This window comes from Dermacentor andersoni, chromosome 9, assembly GCF_023375885.2.
Source record: "Dermacentor andersoni chromosome 9, qqDerAnde1_hic_scaffold, whole genome shotgun sequence".
Taxonomy (NCBI): Eukaryota; Metazoa; Arthropoda; class Arachnida; order Ixodida; family Ixodidae; genus Dermacentor; species Dermacentor andersoni.
Genome location: NC_092822.1, coordinates 60,459,958 through 60,483,035, shown reverse-complemented (window position 1 = coordinate 60,483,035; position 23,078 = coordinate 60,459,958). Strand labels below are relative to the sequence as shown.

The following is a 23,078-nucleotide window of genomic DNA, read 5'->3' as shown; positions in this document are numbered from 1 at the left end:
ACGAGCTTTCACTGTATATTCTATTGCATCTCTTGCAGTGCCGTTACACCTTACAGTATACATACCCTTATGCCTACTACATGGAACCTGGGCCCAGGAAGGAACTGGTAAGCCCACATCAAATTTTTTTTTTTCTTTTAGAGGGCCCTTCACTAGATCTGGCCATTTCATACTGAAAAGCGCAGTGCACACAATGTGAGCTAACGATCGTGCCTGCAAAGTGTTACACTGCTATGCGCTGCGAAAGGAGCTGACATTTCAAGCCGAGCACCCTTTTCCCCGCGGGCTCCTCACTCCTGGCAGGAGAGTCGGCGTCAATCGTCCCAGTGCGTCATTCACAGTGGCACGTGATTTTGAGAATTATTGGAGGCAACAGCAGTTATTTTTTGATCTGTTGCTTCACTAGATGAACTTATGTTTAGAGCAACAATAAAGCCTACAAACCGAACGTCTGCATGTCTTTGTTTTATACTTCGTACCTTAGCAAAGAGAGATGTACTTCCGTTTCGTCTGCAGTTGCGCGCATAGAGAACGAAACTGTCATTTTCTACCGTGTTCCAGTGTACGATCATGCTCTTTGGTCCGCTTGCGTCTGCTTCAGTGTTCGTGTAGCGCCGACTTATACCGCTAGTCGGGTGTTATGCACAGAGCGCACGAAACGAGACAAACGCTGCAGCGCATGTGTGAGACGATCAGGCGAAGTGCGTCGCACAGCTTGAAAGCTAGAGAAAAAAAAAAAGAAAGAAGGTGGAGCCCGTCATGTATGCATGTATGCATCTTCCAGCTCCACTACGGGAGCATGCAGGGAAGGAATTTCACTTGCTAAAGCTAGACGGGGCAAGTGGAGATAGTGTCTGTGGCGGTGACACTCGCCTCCTGAAATCATGGGTTTGCGGCACCGAAATATTTATACCTTGGCTATTAATAAACCAATTAAAGAAATTCTTGCGGCAGAACGCTCTCTAGAGGGCACATAACAACTTCTGGTGTATAACCATAATTTGCTATGTGGCCCGGTGAGGGGTTCTTTAACAGGTGCGCCCATTATGTTGGCTCAGTGGCTGTGGCATGCTGCTGAGAACTAGGTAGTGGTTTCGAGTCCCGGCTGGCGGTAGCCACATGTCCCATTAATATGCCTTTGTGCTTAAATAGAGCACTCTAGCTTGTGAAAATTAATCTGGTGCTCTCCTTGGCACCTCTCATAGCTAAGGTGTTGCTTTCAGCCATTTTAATTGATGATTTGATTGATAAATCAATTGGTCAGTCAACTGAGCTCCATTAAGTCTTACCCGCCGTGGTTGCTCAGTGGCTATGGTGTTAGGCTGCTGAGCACGAGGTCGTGGGATCGAATCCCGGCCACGGCGGCCGCATTTCTATGGGGGCGAAATGCGAAAACACCCGTGTACTTAGATTTAGGTGCACGTTAAAGAACCCCAGGTGGTCGAAATTTCCGGAGTCCTCCACTACGGCGTGCCTCATAATCAGAAAGTGGTTTTGGCACGTAAAACCCCATAATTTCATTCCATTAAGTCTTGACTGAGATGTGTGGCTAAGGCATTTCGTGTGGAGCCGTTGTCATCTGAGCGAGCAGCATGAAGTGGTCCACGGTGAAGGGTGTGGATGATAGCCAACTGATATTGCACTGCATGCTTTTAGGAGGTAGCTGTTTTGAGTTGGTGAGCAAACACAGCTTAGACAGACGTAGCCGTGTGCTCAAAATGAGTGCAACAAAAGACTTATGTGGGTGCATGTACCTTAGCGGGGTTCTGTTTCTGAAACAACTGTCAATTACTGTTGACCTTAGCTGACCAAGGTTTGTCCTTAGGAACTCTTTAAGCAGCAGCCACATCAATGATATTTCCACTGTGTTTTCAGTGTAGAATTGCTCAGTGTCGATGGGCCCATTTTGTGGTGCCGTGCAGTGGCCTTGCTGTTAACGTGACCAAAATGTGTGCCACTAGGTTTCCGGTTTAGTTCGTAACCTCGAGGCACAAAGATGGGCCAGAATTCCAGTAAGACCATTACATGGCCTTATTTGAACGCTCCTGCCTAGTATATGAAAATTCATCGATTTGTTCTATGTCATTTCCGCTTCAATGTGTTTCAGAAAATATGCTAATTAGCTTGGAGAATGTTAACGTGAGGGCACGCACCTATCGCTAGCCCACCAGAATGCAAAAGAATACAACACAATCGGAACACAACAGAATGCGACAGAACGGTAGCCCAGGATAATAAAAATAAAGCTGACACGCTGTGATGTATATATCATCTGCTACCATAGAAAATCACACAGGTGATTCCCCATTTTCCTGCGTTGTCCACACTTGTGCACGCTGTTTTCACTATACATTTAAAACTTGATCTAACGAAACCTGATTTCATGAGGTTTCCTGTGTAATGGCAAAATTTCCGTTCCCCGGCAAGTGCCCGTAAGCTTCAGTGTTGTCATCAACCTGAATTAACGAATCTATCTTGCATTAAACCCGATTTAACGAAGCTTTTCCAAAAATAAATGACTAAGAAAAGGTGTGATATCTTTCGAATTTTGATGCAGATTGGTTCTTCTAACACTATTGTATCTCAACACCCCAGTCGCGGCCCTAGCCTTATTCTGACGAGGCTGCATGCTACGCCAGTGTATGGAACAAAGGACTCGGCAGTTGCTGGCGTTTTTACGTACCAGATGGCGCTAGGGGCGGTGGTAGTTCGGCTGTTCTCGTGACTCTTTACACACGCAAGCGTGGGTTAGTGGCAAATACAATGCTGTATTACCTTTCAGATGTCGCCACGTTACAGTTTTAGATTTTGAAGGACCGAAAAATCCCTCACTCAGTTTTCCAAACTTCCTGATTTAACAGAATAATTCGAGCATGGTCATCACTTCATTAAATTGAGTTTCAGCTGTAAACACGTGTCAACACAACCAAATTTCTATATTTTTTGCACATGCCTACATTGTATAGTGCGGTCGATTGTTCAGGGGAACACATAATGTAGAGCACGTTTTCCCTTCTGGCAAGTTCGAGCTTTGCAGCAGATTATTTGTGGTCGGCAGTGCTGGGGCACTTTTCTACACACCTGTGCAGTGCATTGACATAGCTTCAGCTGGCACTCGCAGCCAGTGCTCCAGCAAGCTGAGAACCACACGTGAAGAGTGTGTTCCTTTTAACTGTTGACTACACTGTACCTGGCCACTGACTTACGCAGCACTGTTCTGCTTATCAGTGGTCTGCATGTATCCTCCACCGGTTCGATTAGCGTGCCTCATAGTCAGAAAGTGGTTTTGGTACATAAAACTCCATATCCCCCCCCCCGGTTTGATTAAATAAGGTTGAATGAGATTAGGATTGCCACTATCGAAGGTGACACGGTAAAGCATTGGCAATGTTGATATGTAATACCTCGGGTTCCGCACATGTTGGCTCATATTTATAGTCAACCGTTTGCCAAAATAACATGCCGAAGGTCAGTCATAAAAAAAGTTGTGCCGCAGGCAGGACACTCACTTATCGAAGTGTGCGTTGTTTGGCATTCGGTACGCAGCTGTCCCAATGCAGTTCTGTGTTGTGGGGTGAACAATTTTCTTTTGTTTATTTATTTATTTATTTTTTTTGTCACAGCTCATGACTTTTCATCCATAGCTTTCACCGTCACTTTGTGCAGGTTTCATTGCACACGACTAGCCGAAATAGATAGTGAATACAGTGTCCCCCGTGCTGTTGTGGTGTTGACAAAAAAAAAAAAAAAAGACAGAGGTTTACGACCAAACAAGCGACGTCTGCTTCTTGTATGACTGCAGTTCGAGTACCAGCAAGCAACCTTGGAAGCAGAAATAGAGAATCTCTCATGGAAGGTGGAACGTGCAGAGACGACAGACAGAGGGGTATGACTTGTTTTGTTTTCTCGCATTCTCTCAAGTGGCCTGTCATTCTATTGCACTTGTAGTGAGTTGCATGCATGCTTTCTGTGGGTATTGTCATTTGGTTATGAAGTGAATGTTCGTTCACTCACAGCTCAATATATATGTATTCTGGTAGCAAAAAATGTTGAACGCTGAGGAAAGGCAACTTGAAATGGCTCATTCTAAGCACGCGTGCACATTTTGGCCAGTGGCTTGGCCTGGCTGGCCTGCAGCTTGCAAGCGAAGCTGCCCATCCTGTGTAATCAATGGTTGTGTATTGACAACACTGCGAAGCATGTGTTTTTAATTGTTCATCTGCCACACGGGAAGCTGCCTCTGGGCCGTCAGAACCAACGGGAGGCCCTTTTCTGCCCTGTCAGAGGCGCCACACTTAACGTTTCTTTTGCATAGGGCTGATCATCAATTCGTTGTCATTTCTTTGTCGTATAGGTCAGCATGCATGCTTATAACAAGTATTGGATATGCCGAAGGTGTTTTCATGTCGGATGCAACGTTAGTTTGAGGTTTGGCCGTATTGGTGCGATGTGTTCTTTGTTTTTGCACGACTAGCAGAAGATACGTAGTGTCACTGCTATCTGGTGGTCCATTTCAGGAGCTTGAAAACCAGATGGACGTCGCCGAGAAGAGGCGCTCGATTCTCCTCAAGGACTTCCTTGTCTAGCAGGGCAGAAGGCTCTAGTCACCTGTGCACAGACACATGACTGTCGTACCGGCACACCAAAAAAAAAAAGAAGAAAAAAATCTGACGCTACCGTGCCAGGACACTACTGAAGAAGATGCTCGACTTGGGACCCCTGCTACTAATCAGCGGGCGTCATACCTCATCATCATCACGTCTTTCACGTTTGCAGTCATCGGTGTAACATCGAGGCACAAAACTAATTGGGGATCTCTCCTCTTCCTGAACGGTAAATTGCAATTAACAGAGCAAAGATGTGGGAAGCCTTCCACAGGCATTCGGTGTTCCGTAAAAAGTGAGAACTAAATTCGGAGGTACAGGTAAAGCCTTCCGGCATGAGGGAGAAAAAAAAAAGGTAACGAGAGTTGTGGGAGCGGTTTTCTCATCCGGGCATTGTGCCATTCCCAAACACGGTTTCCTGGTAATCTGACTTGAAGGCTGTATTTGTCGATCGATTTCTTTTGGTGGTGATTCCGCTTCTGCCCGGCACTATTATTTTGCTATTCCTTCTTGCTCTTTGTCAGTGGTCCGAGTCCTCCCATGTTATCACCAGGATTGGCTGGTTGTCAACGGTGGAGGCCAAGAAAGAAATCTTTACGTTATACCAACCCTGGTTTCCTTAATCGTGTTGAGAAGAGCACGGGGTGGGAGGTTGCGTACAAAAATTATGCGCAGTGAGTTAGCATGCTTTGTTCTATCTTTGTAGAGAGAGCTGCTGTGGTTGAAGGAATTCAACTTCACTGCCCATGCGGTGTCATTGGGGTGAACTCAACATCTGTGCGATTGCACAAATTTCGTGATTTACAGTTCTTTTTTTCTCCCTTCAGGTGTGGCAGCATTCTGTCGCTTCTTCTGAGAGCATAGGATTCTGTCCCTGGAAATTTGTGTGCACGCCTCCTGTTGGCTATCTAGCAGGCCGACGCTCCTTCTTGTTTTTCTAGCATTTGGTGTCGCTGCCTAGCTTCCAAAATGAATTCATTCTAGCTCGGTGGCCAAAAATGGACATGACGTCATCATAGTGACTGAACTATGCCCGCAAAAGTGACGTTTCTTTCATCCGAATCGGGGACACATCTGATCGCCTTCGGTGCGGTTCACTGTTGTAGCGGCAAGCATTTATTCATGTCGCAAGATTTCTACTGGCAGTTGCCTTAATGCACTCGGCTGCGATGCGGTGTCAAGGTGATCCTGACAAAAAGTATGTTTCGCGTGTCCCATATTTGCTGATTTAGTTAGTTGCCGCATGCTGGGAGCGATCTCCACGAAAATGGTCAGTCGAGAATTCCAGCCTTCTGTAATCTTGCTCTCTATGATTGAAAAACTCCGCTGCAACGCAGAACAGGAATTGCTGTACTGCGAGAGTGATCTCCACGAAAGCAGTCGATCGAGGATACAACTTCTAGCTCTCTAAGGCCAAAATATCATCACAGCACAGGATAAAAATCATAGACTCTGGGAAAAAGCTTGCATTGCAAATGAGAAAAAAAAACTAACTCTTCTGAAGAGTTTTGTTCAACCAATAGTTGCGCTGGAGCAGCAGGCTGCATTTAACTTGGGGTCGAAGACACGTGGCAGGAAACATTTAGGAGCAGTGAATCCCCCTGTCTTTGCATTGTCCAGTGACGTTAACATGTTCCTTCTGCTGGCAACCTAGCAACCTTTGCACATTGACGTCATCTGCAATGAATCTTTCAGCTCCCACAATTTCCACAGTTCTAGTGCATATTTGTGTTAATTTAGGCGACACTTGTTCATGCTGTCCTCTCTGCACTACTTTTCTTCATAAAGCCTTCTGTAAGGGTAGAGTTCGGCTCCAAATACTTTTAAGTTTTGACGCTTGGTGCATTGTAGCAGACATGGAAATAGTCACGGTATGTTGCAGTGACTTGTGCTTCATACCTCATCTTAAAAGAAGCTCGTTTGAAACTTTCGCTGCCACCATCACTGTCTCTTCAGCCACGTGACTTCACGTTACCAAAGCCAGACTGCACATGAATTTGGCGCCATTCAACTAGCAGAGTGTGCTGGAGATGGACAATAATGGTAGAGTGCTAGCAATATGCTGGAGCAGTCCACTGGCCACACAGATTAGCCGAGAGGAGGTGGCTTGTGAAAGCAAACTACTGATTCTGAGTAAGAACGCTTCTTTGAGAATGGACACGTGAATTGATGGGTGCTGGGAGCTACGTCTCGCTGCCCCGCCATAATGAGTTTTCTGGCCCTTAAGATAAACCTGACATTAGATGTGTTCCTGTGAATTGAGTCGGCACAGCTTCCTAGTATGTTGGTTATCAAGCTTCTAGTGGTTTGAAACTCTCGCAAGCCCATTTGTGAACTCTTTAGAGCACATATATTATAACAGTGATAACAGTTATGGGCATTTCCTTTCACTTGACATGATGGCAATTATCGGCAAGATTGCCAAATGCCTAAGAAAAACTGCGCCAATATAGTGCATACAGAGGCACAGTGGTGTCAAAGTATTGGACGTAGAATAGTCACAAGGTCAAAATAAGGGTACGTAACTCTAAAAGGGGTTGCGGTGATTGCTGTGGCTGTGCTCTAGATTAATTCAGGAGTGTGTTCGCTTTTTTTTTTTTTTCAGTTGCACACAGCCACGTTAATACATGAAAAAGCTGCAGCTGTTGCAGTTGAAGACGTGCATTTGTGATCCCTGTAGTTTCCTCATTAGGTACTTCATTTTTTCACTCTCTCTTACTTCACTCTTGTTGTTTCTCCCATTTGATCTACAACTTAGCAGGGTTCTTAGTTTCATACAACAAGCTCTTCACAGTATGCCTTGCTGGGTACCTCACTTGCTTTTTTGGTATCCACTGTCCACCGTGGCACATTTTCTGACTGCTCTCAACAAATCCCCCCTTTCAGCTATCTAAAGGACCCACGTAGTTCTCAAATAATTTGAGAAACGCCACTTCAGTAACTCTTCCCCCTACAGAAGGCCTTATTTCTCCATGATCTCTGGTGTGAGAACTTCCCAGTTGCTACTGTGACCATGATAGCAAAGCACATTGTTACAAGTTTGTGTTTTGCTCTGCCCCTTCTGTGCTTTCTCTTGACATAACAATCCCATCTCCGTAGCTGCTAAGACGACCATACTCATTGCTTCGTTTGTGTTAAAGGCCACTAGACGTTGCCTATACATGCTTCCCTGCGCACAGCACTGCAGAGATGGATCGTTGACTGAAAAATAATCATAACATATTTTTTGTCACCTATTTGCCTTTGAGGTGCAGAAGATAACAGGTTGTTGCCCAATAAGCCAGTTTTCTCCCACTAATCATGCACGTGCTTCAAAGTTTGCATCTATGAACCCACACTTTTCTTCGCTTGACATTGTCTCGCCACCTGCTCATGCTGGCATGAGCAGGGGAGTATCTGCTCCTAAACATTTCTTGCTTCGTGGCAGGAGATGATGAAATGACTACTGCTAGCCATTAAAGATGAGAGTAAAGCAATAGTAATGCATGACTGGAGAGGTCTCATTTAGGTGAAGGCAGCGTCTTTGTTGGAGGTGCCTTTTGAAGTATGTCGAAGGGAATGAAACATGATGCAAGCACTTTTGTTTACTACTGTGCCGACAGCTGATTACCTCAATCGGGTGCGTAGATAAGGCAGGTTTTGCTGGTCACGTAGGAGCACCCCTCTCTGCATTGAGAGTGTACTCTTCGAACTGATCCAGTGTGATAATTGCATTTTCAGAGTCTGTGAGTTCACGAGCTGTACACGACAAGGGCAAGGGCAAGGGAGACAAGGGCATTCTTACATGTGCTGCAAAATTAAATATGTTAAGAATTGCTTATTCATTGCGAAAGCACATTTCTGCAGAATGTCAGGTTGCCAGATCGACGCATGATCTAGCATTGAAACAACCTGGCAGACACACATTGTGTAGATGCCTATTAAAAGAAAAAATTCAGTTTTAAATTGACCAGCAAAACATGTTTAAAAGGTGTGGAAAATAGAAAAAAAGAGAATAGTGTACGAAGTGCTGCACGACATCTTTATACAACATTTGCAAGCTTTTAGTAATGAATTTACAAGCGAACTCAATGAAAGCAAAGATCGAAGATGTGCCAATGCGAACGAATATGTGGGAACTGTTTGTAAGCTTTTTTTGTATATCTGTGTGCGCTGTTCCAATGGCCAAGCCTGAATTGCTACGTCAAGCAGTGTTTCTAAGAGAGATGGGTATTTGTTTGAAATCATGTTGGAAGAAAGGTGTGCTATCCCTGTTACGGAATGAGCTGGCATTTTGAGAAATCTTTTTTTCTGTTTTGTCTTTAAGTGATCTCGTTGCACTTTTTTTTTATGTACAGTTCTATATATTATACATAGGTGGTACTATACATAATTACAAATTAAAGAAGTTGCTTCTTGTACAAGACTGTGTTTTGTGTTGATTTTCTTGGCTTCTAAACGAAAATTGCAATCTCTTCTGCTGCTACAGTGTTTGAAAAAAAAATCGCTCGTGCAGCCTAATAACGCAGGTAGTTATTACGCACTGCGTTGCCAAGATTGCACTTGCCTGTCTCTCCTGACAACATCAGTGCTCTGTAATCAAAGGTGAGGAGTGCCTAGAGCATTACGATATTTTGTAGAAAGGGTTACAATATGAATTAATCTTTTCGGTGTTCATCTGGAATGGCAACAGGGGATAGAACAGCGACAAAATAAAATAACATGCACTTTTTTGTTGCATCAAAACTTTAATGTAACAGTGGCACCAAAGTGCAATAAATGCTTCCATAGTATTTAAGATCGTGAACCATATAGCTAACTTTGTCTTGCTATAAGCAGCAACGAAAGCCTGTGCTTCTTCGATTGCAAAGCTTTCAATACTTTCGGGTAATTGCACCCAGCAGTGTTGGCACAATATCAGTACTTGTACTATCCCTCTGTCGACCTTTGTTCTATTCCGTAAAAAAAACTTTTTTGAGAAATACCCACTGCGGTGACTGTGGTGCTGCTGCTGATCACAAGATCACGAATTTTATTCCCCACTGCCGTGACTGCACTCTGATGGGGTTGCACGCAGTAACGCTCTTGTACCATGATTTTTTTTTCTCGTTAAAGAACTTCAGGTGGTTGTAATTAATTTGGAGCCTCCACTGCAGCCTCCCTCATAACCCACTGTACATTTTGGAGATTCCGGAATTTTATTAATTTTCATAATGTTCTTAAATTTTGTTTTTGTGCTTGCATCGTGACTGCTAGACTTCCAGTTGCTTATACTGATGTAGTACTAGTACTAGCCTTATCCATAGCTTTTAGCAGGCATGTGCGAGTAGTGGATTTTGAGCTCGAAGCGAACAGTGATGTGGGATAAATATTCGAATAGAGAAGTGGCTGCAAACTCATATGCATAGGGACTACTGCATATTAATGAATTGTTCTGTGAAACAATGAGACCAAAATTTAGTGCAGCAGACCTCGTTGACCGAATTTCAAACATTCAAAGAGGTTAACGAACAGCAAAGCATGTTGCAACTGTCTTGATGCATGTAGGAAGTTCACGAATATGTTGCAAAAGTAAAGCAATGCACAAATTAGATTTATGCTATTGCAATGGCTTGAGGAAGTGTAAATAGAAGATGGTGCTGTAACACTACTTTTATTGTGGTTTGACACCTCGGTGTTTGTACTGTTACCGAAGACGGCACGTCTATATGCGGAACGCATACTACTACTTGTTTCACAGCTCCTTTCTTCATTTGATTTGCTTCACTGCGCGACAGATATGCTTCACTGCATAACATGGCTGTATATTACTGCGAAGCTGATTATAGAGAGCCAATCATTGAGAATCTTAAATTTGTAAGCAAATATTTAATAGCACAATATTCTAAACTACTATTCAGGAATTCTGATATTCGCACGACACTAGCTTTCAGTAATACAGCTAAACCTAGATGTCACGAAACTGAAAAAAAGTTTTTCAAATGTTTTCCCATCCAAGTTTTTAGTTATCTTGCCCACCATGGTTGTTTCGTGGCTTTGGTGTTGCGCTGCAAAGCACAAGGTCGCGGTATCAAATTCCAGCTACAGCGGCCGCATTTCGATGGGGGTTAAATGCAAAAGTACCTGTGTACTATTTAGATTTAGGTGCACGTTGAAGAATCCCAGGTGGTCAAAATTAATCCGGTCTCTCCACAACGGCGTGCCTCATAATCAGATTGTGGTTTTGGCACGTGAACCCCCATAATCAAACTAGTTTTCTCTTGAAGACTGGTATGGGTCATGCAATCAAAATGCAACAGATGTCAAACCAGGTGAACTTGCTTCTCAAGCATTTATTTTGCACAAACTGGGTAATATTTGCTTGCTGCTTTCACACAACCCAAGACACTACACGGTGCTCTAAAGAAACTGGATCATCTAAGGCTGCTTCATCATCCTGCAAGCGGAAGAAATGGAGTGAAACGTCCATCACCTCCCTTTGCGGTGGGCATGGCACATGGTCGATCTGCCTCTGGCAAATCGTCACCGTGATCTCGCACGCTTTCAACTGTTGCACTGAAATCTCTTCTGTAGATTGCAGTGCCGTTGTCGGCACATGAAATATTGCTCAGTTCAACGTCGTCTGGCACTGCACCATTCACCTTATAACTTGCGCAGTTAACTGTTTGTTAACTGCATAGTTCCGACCATGATCTGGGCAGGTAATGTGTAGAATGCTGGTTTTCTAATGTAACAGTATGGGTGCCAAGAGAAGGGAAACACAGCGAAAGGTGGCAGAGGACTATACAAAAGAGGAAACTTGTAGGCATAAGATGGACTCTTGATACAAAGCAGGGGCAACTGGAGATCACTGGGAGATGCCCTAAAGGAACACTAAAGGCAGAAATAAGTTGAGCTGTATTAGTAACTTACACTTTTACAATACCCCCCCCCAAAAAAAACACCGTACAAGGAGGCTTGACTAATCAGAAATATGCAAGAACAAAATACGAGTGGCGATGCCACCTTGGAGTTCTCGCACCAACTTGTTATGACCTCGTGGACCTTGACGGTGTGTGCTCAGGTCTAGTTAGAATTTTCTTTGGTGAAGTTGGTCTGCATTGTATTCCAAAAGAGCCAAGGATATGACTAAGCAAGTTTCAAGAACATTTACCATGTCACAATGGCAAAAACATGAAAAAATGCATTGAAATCCACAATGTCACGTACTGGTGCTGGGATTTAGGCATACACACACAAGAAATGAACATCTTGCTTTCATTTCTTTAGCGTAACCTTTTACCGCTCAGTGAACAAAAATGAAGTTTTAAACAAATTGCCAGTCCAAACTGATTTCCTCTTTAGTCTCTCTTCAATCCTGCACTTGTGGAATAGGCTAGTGATGAGTTGCACGTGCAATGTTCTTGGGTAATTAAAAATTTTTGCGGTCACGTGCCACCTTGAAAATAGCTGCGAGTGTTTCTACAGGTAAGGCTTGCAGTTTAGCTAAGCACGTAACGCGGGAAATGTCTCTCCTGGCTTGTAGATAAAGCTTGAATGAATAAAGTAATTCCGAGGTTTTACGTGCCAAAACCATGATTTGATTATGAGGCATGCCGTAGTGCGGGACTCCGGATTAATTATGACCACCAGGGGATCTTTAACATGCCCCCAATGCCTTGGACCTCCAGGGATGTTTTTGCATTTCGCCCCAATTGAAACGCGGCTGCCGTGGCTGGGATTTCATTCTGTGACCTCGTGCTTAGCAGCACAACACCATAGCTGCTAAGCCACCATGATGCGTATAGGGATAAAGCATGCAATACCTTTGCGGTAAAGGTTAAAAACAACTGACAGCAACACAAGACATTTAATTAGATATACTATTAGTGGCAGTGTCCATGGCTATGTCCTCCTTCCATGCCTCACGACTGTCCAGCCGTCTTCATCCGGTTCTTGTCGCCGTGATGGCTGCTGGCTTGAGCTGGGCCCATTCAGCTGAAGGTCTCCCAGCTGTGACGAAACGTCCGTGTTGATGTGGTTCTGAAAAAGGCCGACATCAAGTGGACTCATGGCATGTATGAACTGAGCACGATCGAAAAATTAAAGCAAGAATGCATTAACTTTCATTTCATCGACAGCAGACATACTAATTTGCTGTATGACTCGAGTGCCAGAAGTTTCCGACAAAACTATGATCAGTCACAATAAAACTTTGGTTGGGCATGACATTCGGCAATGGGGTGCTGTTTGGTGATATATATAGATGCAGCATCTGCATTCTTTCATCAGATTAAAGATGAAATTTTTCATTGCAACATAATCGGTGCAATAGCAGTGACACCATCTGCTTCGACTGTTTGAACTAAAGTTCTTTTTTTTTTCTGCAGTACCATCACCGCAGATGACACACATTTCTGGCATGGTTGAGAAGGTATACGTCATAGAGTTTCTAAATAAATACCCTAGAGGGAAATGTGGCGCTAGTGTCTACGGGGTTCTCATGAGCGTTGCCTCAACCTACACGGGAATGATGGGAAGTGCAGGCTTCGGATTGACTTCGATCTTTAGACTAGTGGCATTTGCTTGTGGCGCAGTAAACGAAGCTATACTCAAATATTATCGCGTAAAATCTAATTTTATTTCCACAGTATCTTGTATAATGTACAACACGTTACATAAGCTTTGTATGACTTTGAGATTGAAGCACGGTTTACTACGGTTTATCAACAGGGCACACCAGGGTATGCATACTTGTGCGATTCTGTTCCCGATTTAATGCCAGAGAATAATTATTTATTTTTTACAACAGCAATAATAACCGTGCATGTACTTATATAAAAATACTCGTCAAGAATTTATGGAAATAAAAATGTTGCATTGTAAGAAAGTGTTGCGCCCTTGAGTGGAAAGCTACAAGTGTCGTCTGCTACGACGCCTGCTCGCTGCAAACGCAAGGCTTTTCTCGCAGACAACAGGCACTTGCAAACTCTCTCGCTTTTTCGAAAGGCTGCGTCAGTTGTCACGATTGCTAAATGTCTTCAAGTACTTTTAACCACATCTGCTGCACTGCTAGCAAGGATGCTTGAGGCCTCCTACGAGTATGCTTCATTTCATTTTATGTTGATGCACCACTTCCGAAGCGTTAAGGCGTGGCTTTGCACTTACCCTTTTTGCGGCACGACTACAGCCAGGAAGCACCAACCTTTCCTGCCACAAGTAAGTTTGTGTTCTCAAAGTCCTAAAACATGCATTTCAATGAGCACATAAACGAGCAATGCGTAATGAAGCCCTCAATAAAATTTTATTTTCAAGCCACTAGAAGTACAACTGTCTATGTCTTGCATCAGTAGTGCCTTCTTTTTCCTATCCTCAAGCTTCATAAAGCACGTAACGCTACAGCGCCAACCTAACACACTTAACCAAGGTCCAAACAGTCAAAACATGTTCTTTCAACATTTACGATGCCGTCGCTTTCTCATCAGGGCTTGGACACCACACCACGACACAAACATCGTCCCAGCCGCTGGCTCAGTGCACTATCGCCACTTCGAGCAACATAACAAAGGCAGAGAGCTTTGCGTTGCACTGTCCCACTGTAGGTTATAGCAATTGTGCTTGGAGCGAAACCAAAATTGCCAAAAAATACTTGTAGACTAGTTTGCCAGTCAACGGAATGCCAATCCATAGCCTGTACTTCCCATCATTCCCATGATGGTTGAATGATCGCAGCACCAGATTTCCCTCTAGTTATACTAATATGAAACTCTATGATATACGTAGATGTTAATTGGCCCACTAGGCTGTCGTTCTAAGCTATACATGATGATTTATGACCACGTATGCTCTAAAGAACAGTGAATTTGCCCAACAAACTGCTTATACGCCCTAGTTACACGGGCGTGCTAACTACAGTTAAGACACACCTCAGTTACCGGACTGAACTATGGTTAACGGTAACTACAGATGAGGTGGCCAACCTCACTTTGCAGTGACCATGATTAGTGGAATAACCGTAATTAGGCTTTCCGTCTAAGCAGGGTAACTTCGGTTGGCCGGAACTGAGGTACATCTTAACTGCGGTTAGCATGCCCGTGTAACTAGGGTATCAGTTGTGCAGTGTAATGACAGAACCAAAAAGTACGAGACTGTCATCGCTATCACAACACTTGTTTGCGGGCTAAACTGTACACACGCATCCACACGTTTGTCTAAGGTGCTCAAGCACACGGCTGCAGTGCAAAGAAGGTGTAATGCATAACACAGCAGCAGCTAAGTTTAAGATACCGGGCTTCGTCGCCTGGGCGTCCTTGTGGCATCCACTTGTCACAAGCAATCTCTCTCAAACCAGCCAGCAATGTACAGGCATCAATTTCTCCATTGTAGCACATCAATTCAGCACTCTAGGCAAAAGTGTGTACTGTACAACGCATTGGCACAATGCAAAAGTGCATGCACTGCACAAAAATACGAAGAAGAGCCTAGCAGAAACGCTGCTCACACTCTTGGTCAGCATATGCTCGTAAACATGTTCGCTACACAGAATGGAAATGCATGCCTGAAAAAAAGTGCTGTTAGGCCAATTTTACTGACAAGCGTTTAGCTACTACTGCCAAGTATTGATAACGACTCGATGGTTGATCCAAGAAACTACACTTCCTGACACCTACTGGCAACCACTGCCAATAATGCTGGCATTCTAGAAGTAGAACAACTTTATCATGTTTAGCCATTTGGTACACTGAAGTGCAGATATACAAGAAGGCTTGTCATGTTTAGAAAGTAAAGTTTCACTGTAATGGAAAACCACTGCATGTTGGCTCAAGTCAAGATGGTGAGAAGGTTATTTCATGCAATGACAAGGGCTGTTAGTGGTGTTTCACACCTTAAATGTTGGCACAAGTGAAGATGGTGAGACGGTTATTCCATACAATGACAAAGCCTGTTAGGGGGGTTCTACACTTTAAACATGCATGGTACAGTGAGGGCTGCAGCAGACTTATTATAGTGGCCTGGAGTTCTTTAGCGTGCACCTAAATCTAAGCTGATGAAAAATAATGAATTCCGGCTTCATCACAATGTCGCCACTACTGCCAAGAATTGTACCTACAGCCTTGAGCTTACCGGCAGAATGCCGTAGCCAATCTACCACCACGACAGTTAAACAAGTACTACAATGTCAAGAAGGTAGTAAACTTACAAAACTCAGGTAAGCAGATGTAGATGAACCCACGAAAAAGTGCTAGCAGAATGTGAAGGACATCAAAATCAAGAAGGTCTTAAAGAGATGCATAAATAATGGGGCACACTGGTGGCAAGGTCTGTGAAAACGCTAACGCCATGTAAAAAGTGACACGTCTGTTTGAATTGGTACTTCGGCATCAACAGAAGGTCAAGAACTGCTCTCAGCATCTCCCAGAATGTCACACCAGTTATTCTAGAAGGTCTCCTCAGCATACAAGTGACAATTACAAAAGCTCTAAATTTTCAGTCATAAGGAAAGGTGTGAAATTTGGCGTGGTAAAATCACATGTCTTGAGCACCGCAACCTTCATGAATCGGTTGGCATGGAATCTAGCAGAGAGGCACAGGGGGCCAGCAATGACAAAGCTTATTCCTATATTAGTAAATTTGACATCAAAACTTTCACTTAGGCATTACGTACGTAAGGATAAGGGCTTACCTGCATTTCTGCTTCGTCATCACTGTCGTAGTCTCCAGCGACAGGTACCCTCAGCGTCCTCGTTTGCGGAAGCCTTTGCGACAAAGATTCCAGCACTTCATTTTCCCTGCCCTCAAGGCAAAGCTGGTAGTGTTTGCACAACAAGGCTGATATCTGTATACAAAAGGCAGCAAGAAGAAAAAATATTTCAAAACTCCGCAAGAGGAAGGTAACACTAAATTTCATCTCAAACTATGTCAAGATTCATAGCAGCAGCTGTGCTTGAGCGCTGCTGACAGCAGCAATTTAGTAAACGCAAACCTACATACCTGTGCCAATAATAAAACAAATATAAAAAATAATGGAACTTGTAGTAATTAAACAAATACAATCCCATACCCTGCGAGCTAACCGGAACGATATGCATGCGACAGGGCAGTAAGGGCTGTAGTATGACGTCACCTGTCCTATGCTGCCGTCTTCGATAATGGTGTCAAACTCGTTGTCGACAATCTCTGCTATCAAGTCGGCCACTTCATCGGGATGCAAACTACCTGCAAGAAAAGAAAAAAAAGTAATAGCACAAGAAGTTACAGCCAGTCCACACACTAAGCACAAGAACTTAATAAAGGAAAAATGAGACATCCACCCAATCATAGCAATTGCTACAAAGGAAGCCCATACGGGTTGCTTGAAGGAAAAGCCTCATAGTTGAAGAAAAATTCAAACTGGTCCGGGACTCGAACCCGGGACAACCACCTTTCCGGGGCAGCCGCTCTACCATCTGAGCTAAACAGGAGGCTAGCAGATGGCAGGACAAAGTTGAACCCATCAACAACTCGAAGCAAAGGCAAGAGTTTGACATAATAGTGATATGGAAACCCGCAAGGTGGAGAGAAGTAATTAATAAAGGGAAAATGAGAAGTAGCAACTGCTACAAAGCAAACCCATTAATGGGTGAATGTCTCATCTTCCCCTTTATAAATTACTTCTCTCCACCTTGTGGGCTTCTGCAGAACTATTACATCAAACTCTTGCCTTTGCTTCGAGTTGTAAATGGGTTTGACTTCGCCCAGCCATCTGCTAGCTGCCTGGTTGGCTCAGATGGCAGAAAGGCTGCCCAGGAAGGGCAGTGGTCCCGGGTTCTAGTCCCAGACCGGAACAAATTTTTCTTCCCCTATGAGGCTTTTCTTTCAAGGAGCCCGTATGGGTTTCCTTTTTTGCAATTGCTACAAATGGGGGGATGTCTCATTTTCCCTTTATTAATTACTTCTGTCCACCTTGTGGGTTTCTGCAGAATTATTACGTAACACTCTTGCCTTTGCTTCGAGATGTTGATGGGTTTGACTTCACCCTGCCATCAGCTAGCCGCCTGGTTAGCTCAGATGGTTATGCGGCTGTCCAGGATAGGCGGTGGTCCCGGGTTCGGGTCCCGGACCAGGACGAATTTTACTTCAACTATGAGGCTTTTCCTTCGAGCAACCCGTATGAGTTTCCTTTGTAGCAATTGCTACGATTGGGTGGAGGTCTCATTTTTCTCTTACTAATTACTTCTCTCCACCTAGCGGGTTTCAGCAGAACTATTGCGTCAAAGCACAAGAAGACTGGGCAACGTCCCGACTGGTGTTGCAGAAGTCGCGGGGTAGTGCTGAACTTAGCGTCACAAGTTGGCGGCTGGAGGTAATTATATTTATTCAATCATGTTCTTTACTAGTTGTAACAACGTGTCATTATTTGGAATTATTGGCGGCGCCTCCAGGACACCAAAGCGGCAACGGGGACATCAAAGCTGGATAGCGGACAGGTCTGTAGGTTGGGGACAATACTTGGCTGTCCGCGATAGCGGACAGCCAATTTTTTGTGGGGACACAGCTTGGCACGCTTCGGCCTCCCCGCTCCCTCCTTTGATCCGCCCCCCGCTACCCCTTGGGTGAGCTGGAGACCCTGCGCCGCCTCGTTTATTATAATCTCAGGTGCTCTCCTGAGGCCTCCGTTTGGGGGTTATATGTGCCCTCCTGGAGCAGCACCTGTAAAAAAAAACCAATCTATCATCGCAACGAAGAAAGTGGCCCGCGACTCATACAACTCCAGTCGGAACCTTGCCGAGCATTGTAGCTTACGACGTCAAGCTAAGGCAACGTCGCCAGCTGTAAACATCACTCACTGTTTTCGGCGAAGTATTGTTCTATGACTCCAACGAGCCACTGCTCCTTCTCCCGTGCCTGGGGACCACCCATGCCATTTTCGATGGCAACCTGTGAAGCAACAACGGACAGTGGAAAAGTCTCAAATGCGCTACATGACGCTAACGTGCCGCGGATATCGGCATGCAAGAGGCAGGGGATGTCGCGGATGTTGGCGATTTGCTTTTACAGGAAAATGCCTCTTCATGAAACCGCGAATTGATCACACTCCGCAGTCATTGCGGGCTGCGTTGTGGCGAGTGAAACGACTGAAACATACCTGCAAGCCATGCCAATCGCTTATTAGAGTTTTGACGGACACGTGAAACGCGTTGCCAGCCGCCATGTTTACATTTGCTTCGCTGGCTGCGCTGCCGCTTGCACTGCCTCCCCTACAAACGGGTGCAATTTCGGTTTCCGTTTGCTTTTGCTGATTGTTTAATGTGGCTTTTTAGATCACTTTTTCCACCCGTAAGGATGCCGTGTCATCTTCGCTGCAAGCGTAGAGGCATTCGAAACTACTCGCATCACTGGAAATCGCAATGCATTCGACATACTTTTCATTCATCGTATCGAGAGCGTTTCATTTGCAGGTGCCCTTGTTCGCGCAACTTGCTGCCAGAGTGACCTGACAGCTAATTTTCTCTTTGATTACGCAAAACATAGGTGCGCTCTCGAGCACTGTATACTTTGTCGGCCAAAATTCCATGCCATATGAACCTTAGTATTCATGACCGGTGGCGACATACCCAATTGTCCAATATAGTAGTTAATTAGCCCTAATATAATAGCAGTGCCACACGGCCACTTTCAGTCGCGATTGAACCTGATCCGGAACGAAATTCTCGACCGCGATTGGCTCCTTTCCGCAGATTGAGCAAAGAATCCAATCGTTACTGAAAATTTTGACCCGGATCGGGCTCGATCGTGATCAAAAGAGAGCCGTGTGACACGTACGTATTCATATATAGGCAATCAAAAAAGTCATTCAACAAGCTGACATCATATGTGCAGGTTTTATGAGATGACTTATTGCCTGAATACGCATGTATTCCAAAGATTTAACTTTGCTTTCTAAACTTCAACAAAGTTTTAACTTGGGGAAACGATTAAAACATGACAGCAGGCTTGTGCTATACCTCGCAGAATCACAACCCAATTTCTAGCGAAGCCGTTTCTTGCAAACAGTTGAATAAAGAATTTAATTTGCCTGTAATTGGAACGTGCCACTTGAAAAGCTGGCTGCATCTGACTCAATGTTGCAAGTTTGTCTGCGTGTAACAATTTCGAGTAGTGGCGTGTACATCAGCCATAATATGTTCCCACCATTTCACCAAATTTGACCTTGCTGGTTGTATAATTCTCCCAGGACAGCGGGCGCTAAATGATGCACCGCGATCGAACCCTACACATTGAACTCTAGCTACACGTGGCCCATAATTAACCTGCATACTATTTCCGCGAAATATCGTAACTCTTTTACTTCACCGAGGGCACCAAAGGTGGGCCTAATATATATAGCGCATGACGAAATTTAGAAAACGACGGGTCAGTAATTTTAATGGTCCTAATTAATCTAGAATCGAAGTTTTGCCAGTCAAATCAAATCGAGGTTTCGCTAATTGCTGAGGTGCCGATGGCAACATCGTAGAGGACCCGACACCAATCGATCCCAGTTATAGAGCAATCTTTGCTACACTACAGGGAATTGAGAAGACCCTGCCCAGCACCGTACAAGAACCTTTCAGCCGTGGACTCTGCGACGTTACGTAGGCGCCAAACGGACACATATACAAACTGTTATGTCCGCGGTGTCCGCCCGAAGTCATCTCCGGTTGCTCTCTGTCTGGCTCCTGCTCTTTGTGTCTCTCCTCGAGCCTGCCGACGGGGAGAGAGTCTGGAGACGGTGAGAGGGCGCGTCCCTGGCGGATGGTGCGAGCGGAAGGGTTTGTAACCTCCATAGGTTACAAACCTGCTGCCCAACAGCATACGGCGACATATGCCCGCGTGGTGTGGGAGCACATCGACACTCTACCATGTCACATTGGAATGCACGGCTCACACCGAAGAGCAAGAAGAGAATACCACGAGAGTGAGGGGGGAGGCATTGCTATCTAGCTCCGCCTTAGGCGGCCAGCTCAGGCTGTACCGGAGGGAAGAAAGGATGGCAAGGACCAGCGGTGCTTGGAATTGGGGCCCGACCACACGGCGTTGCCCCGTTTTAAGGGCAAGGAAATCCTTTGTGCAAATAAAGTTTCGTTCTTCTTCTTTGCCACACATTACGCAGAGCCGCTGAATAAACAATATTTCTATTAACCCTTCCGCAGAGCGCGCGACATCAATGACATCTATATTATCAGTGGTGTGAAATGTGCACCACGTATATTTGAATACATCCAAATGCCAATGTGTATCATTTACGCCTCAGGCATTACTCTATGCAGTTATAGCTGCATAGAGTTCAGATCAAATGCCACTGAGGGTTTGAGTTTGTAGCTACCTCGGTGTGTATTTTTCTTCGGACCTTACCCGAACAAGCAGATTGAATACGCCTCCGCGAAGACAAGTGGAATCTTATGTTGAACTTCATTAAACTCAAATCTCACAATGCACCATTTAGCGTGAAAGTGGTGCTTTATTGTACTAACGTCATACCTATATACTGGAGTATACGCTTAAAAAGTGGACTGGGACCCTCAAACTGCAAATTTACGCGCTATATATATATATATATATATATATATATATATATATATATATATAGAGAGAGAGAGAGAGAGAGAGAGAGAGAGAGAGACAGAGAGAGCTGGCCATTTTGTTTCAAAATACTATTTTCACTCGCAGTGTTCCATAAATAAGAATAACATTAGACTGGACCTCTTTGGGCAAACGGCGACTCAGGGCAAAATTGCTAGTTCCTTACATGAACACATTAATTGAAAACATTAATTGGGCTACAGAAAGAACACTACCTTGATTCGGCCTCCACATTTTGTGTCCTGCCGTCGAACACAGCACAAATAACCGTGGCCAAAAATAAGGGATATATATGCGAAGCTCAACGGAGGAGAAGGGTTCAGTACAACCGATTTGAAGGGTGCGTATGCCTACACGTGCCTACCTACCTACACATGCAGCAAAAAAAGGAAAAGAAACTGCTGGTGGTGAACACCAAAAGGGTTACATTATTTCAATCTGCTGCCGTTTAGGGTTGCGGATGGAAGCAATCCTGTAAAGGTCTACCGGGTGTGCGAGTATACCTGGACGATGTGCGACACTATGCACAAGAATGGTGCTATGCGTAGAGCAGGTGTCCTGTGGTAGGGCCCCTGAATAGTTTCTCCCTCGCGCCAACGCACTAGCGCACTACGGTGCATGGCGCCCCTGCCGGGAATGGCTGGATGCACTAGGGAATGGCGATTCTCGCATTGGCGAAACTTATTCTCTTCTTTTTTTTTCGGGGGGGGGGGGGGCACGTGTTAACGTGGAGATTAACGTTCGTGCAAGATTAGGTTAGGTTAGGTTGGGAAGCATTTGGGGACGTAGGTGCTTGCACCGCGGTTTCGTAGATGGCGCTGGCTGACACCTAAGCCTAGGGTGTCTGAATGGTCTCTCCCTCGCTGCCGGGGAGATCGAGACCATTCAGGCACCCTACCTACGCCTTGTAAAACAATATTACGACACCTTCGGCAGGTGAAAACAGACCCAGTATTTTGCATCGATGATAATGCTATAATACTTAAATGAAAAAAAAAAAAAGAAATGAGGACGCATAGCATCATCCTTGCACAAAGTGTTTCAACAGTTCATGCAAGCCGGCATCAAACTTCACTTACGCATTTGCAGATTCTGGCAGCCGGAGGTTGAATTACTGGGTCATCGTACTAGCGTGGAGGGCCTCGGGCCCAAAATGGAGAACGATGCCGTCGTACTCGTATTCTGCTTTTCTGTACACGAGGGTTTAGTTCGTGTGAGTGCCACCACGTGGCGTACTGCCCTCAAACATTTTAAGCTTGCCGCGGTTATACGCCTGATGACGTCAACAAAACAAAAATAAAATAATTAGAAGATATATTCCTACGCATTGAACTTCGCCACAATGCTTGTTCCGCCGGCGTTATCACTGTTCTTGATAAAGCGTAGCTGCTCGTCGCCTGGAAATGACTTATCATCCTAAGAGCGTTTAGTCGCGACGATTGATTCGGGGCTTTTGACACGGCTCTCTTTTTCTTTTCCTTTTTTGTTGATACTAAGGAGTAAACAAGCTAGGGCATAATCGTCGGAAGCACCCCGCAGCAGCCTTTATTCAGTAGGCACATATTCTTAACATCCGAACATCGCACAGCGTCTACGAGAGACACCGTCGTGGACGGCTTCTGATTTTGACTTATCGATTTCGTTAAGGTGCCCCCAATTATTTCCCTAGCGACTTTGCTATCGGCAATCATGGGCTACCGCAGCAGCTGCAAATCGAGATGTGCATAACTATTTAGATGGATACATGGATAAGTTGGTTTTGCGCCTTGAGGCAAAAGGCACGACACGAGAATTTTACAAACTGTCTCTGTGTGGTCGTCCGTTATCATGCTATGGCCGAAGCTGCTCACAATATTACGTCCCATTTACGCCACCGGGCCAGGTACACCTTTTGGCTTGACATATACAGTACTT

At 44.8% G+C, this 23,078-nt stretch overlaps 2 protein-coding genes across 3 annotated transcripts in view; one reads left to right on the top strand and one right to left on the bottom strand.

Annotated features, from left to right (window-relative positions):
- ari-2 (E3 ubiquitin-protein ligase ari-2) overlaps nucleotides 1-9,007 on the top strand; it is a 39,541-nt gene extending 30,534 nt beyond the window's left edge. For both annotated transcript variants that reach the window (XM_050175953.3, XM_055069118.1), the window contains 3 exons: nucleotides 39-107; nucleotides 3,803-3,886; nucleotides 4,518-9,007. In XM_050175953.3, coding sequence (XP_050031910.1) covers nucleotides 39-107; nucleotides 3,803-3,886; nucleotides 4,518-4,586 — 222 coding nt within the window. In that variant the 3' untranslated portion in view covers nucleotides 4,587-9,007. The remainder of the gene's footprint in view (nucleotides 1-38; nucleotides 108-3,802; nucleotides 3,887-4,517) is intronic.
- A 3,404-nt stretch (nucleotides 9,008-12,411) lies between these two features.
- On the bottom strand, nucleotides 12,412-18,795 carry LOC126528094 (pre-rRNA-processing protein TSR2 homolog). Its single transcript, XM_050175956.2, has 5 exons — nucleotides 18,688-18,795; nucleotides 18,389-18,479; nucleotides 16,687-16,778; nucleotides 16,246-16,398; nucleotides 12,412-12,605 (listed from the first exon to the last, which is right to left on the bottom strand). Exons 1-5 carry the CDS (start codon nucleotides 18,751-18,753, stop codon nucleotides 12,468-12,470), a joined length of 540 nt encoding a protein of 179 aa, XP_050031913.1. The 5' UTR covers nucleotides 18,754-18,795; the 3' UTR covers nucleotides 12,412-12,467.
- Nucleotides 18,796-23,078: the final 4,283 nt, after the last annotated feature.